Genomic DNA, 10402 nt, shown 5'->3' with positions numbered 1-10402 from the left:
CTATTTTATTTTATTTTTTTTTTCATTTATTTTTATTAGTTGGAGGCTAATTACTTCACAACATTGCAGTGGGTTTTGTCATACATTGACATGAATCAGCCATGGAGTTACATGCATTCCCCATCCTGATCCCCCCTCCCACCTCCCTCTCCACCCAATTCCTCTGGGACTTCCCAGTGTACCAGGCCCGAGCACTTGTCTCATGCATCCCACCTGGGCTGGCAGCTTTTTTGACCATGTGAAGTAAAGGGGCTTTGCTTTCTTTAGTATGGCTATCAAAAGTCACTGAGGTTTACCATATGCCTTGTTTAAAAGTTACACATACTTTTCTTCTCACCTTAAATTAAGTCAATGCCATCAGATGTAGCCACGTCTGACACATTGGCTTTTCTTTAATTGCTGCTGCTTCTGCATGGAAGGTTCTTCCCTAAATTCCTTCAGGACTTTTTTCAAATGTCACCATATCAGAATGTCTTTCCCTAATGTATTGAAATCAGTAAATTCACACCCCATCCCCATACTGTTTTTATTTTCCTTCGTAGCACTTGGCATTTTGTAACATTTGTCTGTTTCTCTTTTCTTCCTGGAATCATAAGCTCCGTGAGGGAAGGCATTACATTATTCTCTACTTTGAACAAATGCCTGGCGCATAGTAGGCGCTTCGTCACATAGTCTTAGACTGGACTGTATGAACTTGCCCACCAATTGTAGAAGTAACCCGTTCTTTTTGTGACTATTTACTAAGGCGGCGTCCCCTGGTGGCTCAGGGTAAAAAAATCCGCCTGCAACGAGGGAAACCTGGGTTCAATCCCTGGGTTGAGAAGATCCCCTGGAGAAAGGAACGGCTATCTACTCCAGTATTCTGGCCTGGAGAATTCCATGGACTGTATAGTCCATGAGGTCGCAAAAAGGCGGATACAACTGAGCGACTTTCACTATCAGTATTTATTAAGACAGCTGAACTTGGATTCTAAGTCCTTAGCTAGAAAAATCTCATATCCCAGAAACAACTAACGTAATGAAAAGTTCTGCACCCAGAAAAGTAACTTTCATATGGACTATGGAGAATATATTCTGAAAGGTGTTATCAGGGACAGTGACAATCAATCACAAAGTTAAATAAATCATTTCTCCCCAGAGAGGACAAACTGCTGCAGCTTCGCAGAGCAGCACTAGAAGGGCGGGGGAAAGGGCGGAGCCAGCCGGCGAGGGGCGGGACTGTCTGAGGCTAGCGTAAGTGGAATCTAGTTGAACTGTTTTGTCCCTTTCCGCTCTCCGTTCGACGACTTGGGCGGAGGCGGTCACAGCTATGGCAGCCCTTAGGGTAAGTAAAAAAATAATAATAATAACTTGCTTAGTTTTGGGAGTGCTGATAGCATTCTAATAACCATAGTAGGGGTCCTCCTAACTTCAGAAAGGAGTCCCATAGCAAGGGGCGAGATGGAGATGAGGTTGCGAGAGAACTGGCAAGGTCAGGGAATCTTTAACCGATTTGAAGCCTCAATACACCTGCCTAGGCTGCAGTCCATGGGGTCGCTGAGTCGGACACGACTGAGCGGCTTCACTTTAACTTTTCACTTTGACGCATTGGAGAAGGAAATGGCAACCCACTCCAGTGTTCTTACCTGGAGAATCCCAGGGGCGGGGGAGCCTGGTGGGCTGCCGTCTCTGGGGTCGCACAGAGTCGGACAGGACTGAAGCGATTTAGCAGCAGCAGCAGCCTGGAACTATACTCTCCTCAGTTCCCTGCTGTTGACTTTATACTGCGATTGGGTGAAAACTGGGAAACTGCTGGGTGAAAATGGCTGGCTGGGTGACGAGCAGCAAACAGACTTGTGTCTCGAGCTAAAACAAAGAGAAAAGAAGCGTGGGCGTTTGTCTGGGTGCATAGGGCGGGGCCTCACGACCCTTTGAAGGGCTTCGTTCGAAAATTATTTCTGGTAAAATAGACCAGAATAGAGAGGTCTCTCTGCGGTGCGCGGGTTTGTATTCACTGCTGTTACTCTACGGGTTTGAATAACAAACCTGTTTCTTTTGAGTTCTGCAATGCGAAAGGATCCTTTTACTTAAGGATCTGTACAGGAAGTGACCCAACTGGCTGCCAACTGCAGTTCCCTAAGTAAGTTTCAGTAACAGCAGTCGACAAATATCTATGAGTAGACAAATATCTATGGGTAGATATTTGTAGCAGGTTGTAAATGTAAAATGCACTGCTTGCAGGAGATACAAATATGAATAATTCAGGCTCTGTATCAGGCTTGATAAGTCGTTCTCACTTCATTTCTGCATTCGTAATTTATTTGAATTACCACAACACCCGTCTAACTGGACTCTCTGCCTCTAGTCTGGCTCTAATGGAATTAATTTTCCCCTGCACTACCAGAGTACTAAAATGCCAATCTGATTATGCCCCTCCACTACTTAAAAATCTTTATTGGCACTCCATCATCCGTCCTCTGGGGTCAGGTCAGATTCTCATGTGTCTAGAACAGCCCATCCTGCCTTGGCTTTCCAGCTTCTTTTCCTATCTTTCAGGAACTCTCCTAACATCTGTACTTTTTCCCTGCTCTTTCTCTGGTCTGAAGTGCCCTTTACCATCCTCATGTAGTTAGTTCCTATTCATATTTCACTGATTAATTTAACAGTGATTTGTGTACTGCCTCCCCATATGCTAAATGTAAAATGCCTTTTCCAAGACAGTGTCCCAGATCTCCCCAGTCTGATTTAAGTAACTCACCTTTGTGCTCCCAGAGGACCCTGGGCATACTTTTACTTTTGGACTTATCACACTGCAAGTAATAGACTATGTACTGTCTATTCTACCCTCTTAAACGATAAGCTACTTGAGAGCAGTAATTATATGTTAATTTTTGTATCCTTAGTACTAAGCACAAGTTTGACTTATATTAGGTACTCAATAAATTCTGTATGAATAAATAAGTGTCAGGCAAGGGAGATAAAATAAATTAAGTTAAGCACTGTTTAACAAATGATGATGATTCAGAGTAGAGGAAGTGCCTTGCCTCAGGAGAAGTAAAAAGTGATCTGAGTTTTCAAAAGAGAGCTCACACCTAGTTGAAGAGAATAAAGAAATACTTCATGGAGGGAGTACAGAGAGAGAATGACTGGTCAATGGTTGAAAAGCAAACCTGAAAAGTATGTTGTCACCGAAGCCTAGAGAAGGAGACAGTTGAACAGTTTTTTGATTTGGCCAGTAATAAGTCATTGGTAGCTGCTATTTATTAAGGGCTTCCTACAAGGCTAGGCACCATGCTAAAATACTTTGTGTATGTTATTTCACTTAATTATCAAGACAACTTTATGTTGAAGATACTATGATCACCATTTTACAAATGAAAAACTAAGGTTAAGAAAATTCAATTAAGTTCCCCAAAGTCATAATGCTAATAAGAGCTAAAGTGAGGTAAAGTGGTAGAGTGAGAACCTAGATTGTAAAGGGTTGTGTTGTGTTGTGCTCAGTTGCTTCAGTCATGTCCGACTCTTTGCAACCCTATGGAATGTAGACCACCAGGCTTTTCTGCACATGGGATTCTCCAGGCAAGAATACTGGAGTGGGTTGCCATGCCCTCCTCCAGGGGATATTCCCAGCCCAGGGATGGAACCTGTGTCTCTTACATGTCCTGCATTGGCAGGTGGGTTCTTTACTGCCAATAATCTGGGGAATCCCCAGATTATAAGTGGTTAGGGAAAAGATTTCCTAAAGGAAATCAGTCCTGAATATTCATTGGAAAGACTGATGCTGAAGCTCCAATACTTTGGCCATCTGATGTGAAGAACTGACTCATTGGAAAAGACCCTGATGCTGGGAGAGAATGAAGGCAGGAGGAGAAGGGGACAACAGAGGATGAGATGGTTGGATGGCATCACCAACTCAATGAATATGAGTTTGAGCAAGCTCCAGGAGTTGGTGATGGACAGGGAAGCCTGGCGTGCTGCAGTCCATGGGGTTTCAAAGACTTGGACATGACTAAGCGACTGAACTGAACTGAGGAAAAGGATAAGGAGTGGGAAACTGGCATTCATTTAGCACCTACTTTGACTGGCTGCTTTACATGTATTATTTCAGTTTAATATTTTTGATGACCCTAAGAAATGGGGTAATATCCCCATTTTACATATGAAAAAACTGAGGCTTAGAAAAAGTGCTGGCTCCAGGTCATATAGCTACTAAGTGGAAGAACCAGGTTCAAACACAGGTATGCTGCTGCTGCTGCTAAGTTACTTCAGTCGTGGCCGACTCTGTGCGATCCCATAGACGGCGGCCCACAAGGCTCCCCACTGGGATTCTCCAGGCAAGAACACTGGAGTGGGTTGCCATTTCCTTCTCCAAAGCATTAAAGTGAAAAGTGAAAGTGAAGTCGCTCAGTCGTGTCCAACTCTTAGCGACCCTATGGACTGCAGCCTACCAGGCTTCTCTGTCCATGGGATTTTCCAGGCAGAGTACTGGAGTGCGGTGCCATTGCCTTCTCCACAAACACAGGTATATTTGGCTTCAAAGTCCTTGATCTTTCCACTACTCCTTGCCTCCTCTGAAAGGAAGGTGTACATTACTCTTAAGAGAAATGTTATGGTCAAAGTAGGGAAGAGATCTTAAGATGGTGGTAGCAAGTTCCAGAAAAGATGTCTTTTCATTTAAATAAAGTAGGAGACTATATGCCAATTAAATCTCAATGAAACTGGAGGAAAAACATGTCAGGAGACCTGAGCAGGTTTGGAGACAGGGAGAAATGTGCCAAGAACTACTAAAAATTAATGATAGTGATTACAGCTATTAAACTATTGAACATTTACTGCACTAGGCATTTTGCTAAGTGCATTATGTGAATTTTCACATTTATGCTTCACAATGGCCCAATGAGTAGTTGCTGTTATGAGCATTTTACAGGTAAAGAAGCTGAAACTGAGAAAGGTGAAATTTGGAAAGAAGGTGAAATTTAGAAAGGTGTGCACTCTGCCACAATCACACAGTTGTAAGTGGTCAATCTGAATCTGAAATCTCTGATCTGAGTCCAGATCATGGGGCTTAACCTTGATGAAGCATCTATAAGGCCAAGGTGTAAAACAGATGATCTGTGTTAATTTTGAAGCCCCAGAGTTTAATAATAAGGGATAATGTAGAAAGGAGTCCTGAATGTTGGTTAGATAACTCTGAAAATAGTTTACATGCATTTTGAAAGATAAGAGCTTTTTGAGCAAATATGATGATAGAACACTGATGTGGAATTAGCCTTGAGAACAAGGTCTGTCCTGATCTTTCCTCTTGACTTCTTGAATCAGAGAGAATAGCTGAATGACTGGCTTTCATTTAAAAGGATCAGGAGAAATATTGTGTCAAAAGCCAGATTTCATTAATGCCAAAAGTTGGGTGAATTTGGGGAAAATTTGGGTCCTGAAAAATGTTTGTTTATAATAGAATACATAATATTGACATATGGCTACCATGTACTGAGCATTTCCTGTGTGTCAGACATTGTATTATGCTGTTGATGACATCATTTCACTTAATGCTCACAAAAAGTTTTCTGTGGTAGATAATATTATTGGCTCAAAGAACCAGAGTAGGACAGTAAGGAAATCAAAGCTGAAATAGGAGGTTGTAGTCAGAGAAAAGCTTATTGAGTTCATAATTTAAGCTGTTAACAAGTTCCAGAAAATGGTAAATTCAGGATGTACTCATGGAGTGTGTAACTGCAGTGGAGTGAAAGCTCTAAGAAGGTGAAGTCAAAGAACAGCAAGGTGAGGCTTTTGAGTGGCTCAGTCACATGGACATTAAAGTCACTCAGAGTTACAGCAGGATTTAGAGTATAGAAGAGGGCTTCCCAGGTGGCACTAGTGGTAAAGAACCTTCCTGCCAATGCAGAAGAAGAAACGAGTGTTCGATCCCTAGGTCAGGAAGATCCTCTGGAGGAAGAAATGGCAACCCACTCCAGTATTCTTGCTTGGAGAACCCCATGAAAAGAGGCACCTGGTGGGCTATAGTTCATAGGTTTGCAAAGACTTAGACACAACTGAAGCGACTTAGCACAGCAGACAGAGTATCAGTTCAGTTCAGTCGCTCAGTTGTGTCCGACTCTTTGTGACCCCATGAATCGCAGCACACCAGGCCTCCCTGTCCATCACCAACTCCCGGAGTTTACTCAAACTCATGTGCATCGAGTCGGTGATACCATCCAGCCATCTCATCCTCTGTCGTCCCCTTCTCCTCCTGCCCCCAATCCCTCCCAGCACCAGGGTCTTTTCCAATGAGTCAACTCTTCTGATGAGGTGACCAAAGTATTGGAGTTTCAGCTTCAGCATCAGTCCTTCCAATGAACACCCAGGACTGATCTCCTTTGGGATGAACTGGCTGGATCTCCTTGCAGTCCAAGGGACTCTCAAGAGTCTTCTCCAACACCACAGTTCAAAAGCATCAATTTTTTGGTGCTCAGCTTTCTTCACAGTCCATCTCTCACATCCATACATGACCACTGGAAAAACCATAGCCTTGACTAGATGGACATTTGTTGGCAAAGTAATGTCTCTGCTTTTTAATGTGCTGTCTAAGTTGGTCATAACTTTCCTTCCAAGCAGTAAGCATCTTTTAATTTCATGGCTGCAACCACCATCTGCAGTGATTTTGGAGCCCCAAAAAGTAAAGTCTGACACTGTTTCCACTGTCTTCCCATGAGGTTATGGGACCAGATGCCATGATCTTAGTTTTCTGAATGTTGAGCTTTAAGCCAACTTTTTCACTCTCCTCTTTCACTTTCATCAAGAGGCTTTTTAGTTCCTCTTCACTTTCTGCCATAAGGGTGGTGTCATCTGCATGTCTGAGGTTATTGATATTTCTCCCGGCAATCTTGATTCCAGTTTGTGCTTCTTCCAGCCCAGCGTTTCTCATGATGTACTCTGCATATTAGTTAAATAAGCAGGGTGACAATATACAGCCTTGACGTACTCCTTTTCCTGTTTGGAACCAGTCTGTTGTTCCATGTCCAGTTCTAACTGTTGCTTCCTGACCTGCATAATGGTTTCTCAAGAGGTAGGTCTGGTGGTCTGGTATTCCCATCTCTTTCAGAATTTTCCAGTTTATTATGATCCACACAGTCAAAGGTTTTGGCATAGTCAATAAAGCCGAAATAGATGTTTTTCTAGAACTCTCTTGCTTTTTCAATGATCCGGTGGATGTTGGCAATTTAATCTCTGGTTCCTCTACCTTTTCTAAAACCAGCTTGAACATCTGGAAGTTCACGGTTCCCGTACTGCTGAAGCCTGGTTTGGAGAATTTTGAGCATTACTTTACTAACGTGTGAGATGAGTGTAATTGTGCGGTAGTTTGAGCATTCTTTGGACAGAGTATAGAAGAAGGCTATTGACCAGGATCCTAAATCTTCGATGTGATGAAGTGACCAGGAGGCAGGTGCTAAGCATGAATAGGTGAGTGGTATGAACTTCAAAGGAGAACTAGTTTTCTTTCCTTGATGGGAACTTGTTTTCAGCTGAAGTATAGCATATATACAATTAAGTACACAAATCACAAGCAGCTTAGTAAATTTTCAAAAGATGAACGTACTTGTTCAACCAGCACCCAAATTAAAAGAATAAAAGAACATTACCAGCAGCCCAGAAACTTCCCCTTTTCTCCTCCTCCACCATAGATTAGTCTTGTCTCTTTTTTTAACTTTATGTACATATAATTATGCAGTATTTACTTTGTTATATCTGGCTTCTTTCACCCAATATTATATTTTTGAGATTCAGCCATTACACACATATGCTAGTTCATTCATTCTTATTGCTATGTGACATTCTGGAAAAAAATACTGATACCTGAACCCCATCCCAGATAGGACATATTAATATTTTAAAACTCCACCAATGATTCTGCTGTGTTGCTAGGTTCAAGAACCACTGGTTTAGGAGGGAATTTGTGGCTTTCATACAAGTTAGAGAAAAAGAGTACTAGGCTTTTTCAGGTTCTAAAGAACAGATGCAAGATCAAATTATCTTGAATAGTAGTTTAATGAAAAGATATTTAGGTTAGGAAGAATGCCTAGGAAACTGTCTCACCAGCTAAAGAAATTGCAAGTAGAACTATTCAGGATGCCGTATCAATGCTGGTAGTCATTATCATGATTATTCTGCTTCTGTTAACTCTGTGTGATTCATATTCAGACTTTCCTAGAGACAGGATCTGATCAGGTTGGCTAGGCACAAACCACTGCAAAGTACCATTCTTGGGCAGAAATTGCACATCAGGCCTTTTGGCAAGGCAGTTTATTGTTGGCTGTCTTTGGCTCAGGTACCAATCCTGGTCAAGTCAGTTTTGGCTAGAGTATCAGTCCTGTTATTCATAGCATGGTGACCTGTGTTCCAGGGCTGCTTAGAAGGGGCAAGGCAATGGATGGGTACTTTTGGTGTTCATGGTTTTTCTGGTACAATGTACTTTTGAATACTTTCCAGAAGTAAGTAATAAGGTTGTTGAAAATATAGTGGAATATATTTAGAGTTGTTTTTAAAAGCTAACTTATTAAGGTCTTATAATTTAAATTGGAAAATTGGTTGCCCATGGACAAAAAAAAGACCATTGAGACAACCAGTGTAATAGCAATTTATAGTAGATAATAAAATTTGTTTAGTACAATTTGAACATGTTAGGGGGAAAAAGTAACCCATTTCTATAATCTCCCTGAATGAGACCATCTGTTATATAGACTTGATCGATATTAGTACTCTAAGCTAAGTCATGAGTTGCATACTTAATGTAGATTTGGCCTGGCTGTTTTTGGATCTTTTCTTTCAGTCATTCTGAGACTCACCAGGGACTTCTCATATCACTAGGCTAACTGCTACTGCCATATCCCCTGCTTAGTCTGGCTCTGTAGTTCACCTCTTTCATTCATATTTCCAAATTAATACTTGATATCTTTAGGTGCATCAAATTCAACAAGGGCAAAATTCCTTTCTCTTTGCCAAACTTGATTTTTCTTCTGTATTCCTTATTTCATTTAAGAACATGAGCTTCTAAGCTTGGGGTCATCTTAAATTATCCTCTACAGCCATACTGTTAACTAGTCTTCTGGATACTTTATACTTTCATACATTCTTGTTCTTTTATACATTCATTGACAAAAAAGTCTTAATGCCTATAATGTGTAGGAGATGGTGATAAACATTGGGGATACAAAGATCAGCAAAATATAAACAAGGTATGTAGAAGAGAAAAACTAAAACTAATAAGCCCATGAAGAGATGCTTAAAACAATTAGCAGATAACTGCATGTTAGAACAATGAGGTAGTACTTTATTAAACTAGAGAAAAATAGAATTCTAGTTAAGTCCAAATGTTGGTAGGGATTTATTCAGTGAAATTAAGTATATACATATCCTATGGCATGGCAGTTCTGTTCTTGAGTGTATATCACAAAGATATACAAGTTCATGAGAACACTTATAGAATAATATGCCTCACAGTGTTTTTTTATGGTGACAGGGAGTTTCAGGCAATGTAGTTATCTATCACTGACAGTGGATAGGTGAAATGTGGTGGGTATACACCATACATCAGATGGAAGAAATGGGTTGTATGAACACAGACGGCTATGTTTTATGAAAAAGGGTAAGAAACAAAATAACTGTAATACACCATTTATGTTATTTTAAAATGTAAGGAAAAATGAGATATGTAATAATGAAAAATGTGTGTCTGTGCTCAACTGTGTCTGACTTTTTGCAACCCTATGGAGCCTGCGAGGCTCCTCTGTCCGTGGGATATCCCAGGTAGGAATACTGGAGTGGGTTGCTATTTCCTACTCCAGGGGATCTTCGTGACTCAGGGATCAAACCTTTGTCTCTTGCATCTCCTGCACTGGTAGGCAGATTCTTTACCACTGCACCACCTAGGAAGCCAACAATTAAAAATATATGTACACATTACTACAATATGCATTTTTTAAATATGCAAAAAAAAGATAATCTAATCATTAAACACATTAAAGTACCCACCTTATGATGTGTAAATTAGATTGAAATTTGATGATTAAAGGAAATTAATTAATCAATCAATTTTAAAAGCAGGAGGGTAAAGAAGAGCAAGACCAAAATATTGTCCTCAAGGAATGGACTCTACTAACCGAAACTGGTAAATAAACACAAATTATATTCAAAACAAAAGATACCTAAAAGTTACTATGGGAGAAAAGAGGAGGAAATAGTTTAAATGCCTACAGAATATAAGACTGCTTCATAATTGTTCTTTTTAGTTCATTCAAGTATGGATTAAACACCTGCCATGGGTTAAGAACTTCTAGTTGCCAAGTGGTGGTAGATTGTATTTTTTATTTTGAATATTTGTGGTCTCTTCTTGTAAGAGTATTATACACCCCTGCCTAAATTTCTTATT

General features: G+C 40.6%; 1 protein-coding gene across 1 annotated transcript in view; it reads left to right on the top strand.

Moving 5' to 3' along the window:
- The first annotated feature begins 1222 nt into the window (after positions 1-1222).
- APOOL (apolipoprotein O like) overlaps positions 1223-10402 on the top strand; it is a 99094-nt gene continuing 89914 nt past the window's right edge. Inside the window, exon 1 of the mRNA XM_043896462.1 lies at positions 1223-1324. Within this exon, the coding sequence (XP_043752397.1) occupies positions 1310-1324 (15 nt within the window). The 5' untranslated portion in view covers positions 1223-1309. The remainder of the gene's footprint in view (positions 1325-10402) is intronic.

The sequence above is a fragment of the Cervus elaphus genome, chromosome X (genome assembly GCF_910594005.1).
Source record: "Cervus elaphus chromosome X, mCerEla1.1, whole genome shotgun sequence".
Classification (NCBI taxonomy): domain Eukaryota; kingdom Metazoa; phylum Chordata; class Mammalia; order Artiodactyla; family Cervidae; genus Cervus; species Cervus elaphus.
The sequence above is the reverse complement of the archived record's forward strand: the minus strand, read 5'-3'. Positions and strand labels throughout refer to the sequence as shown.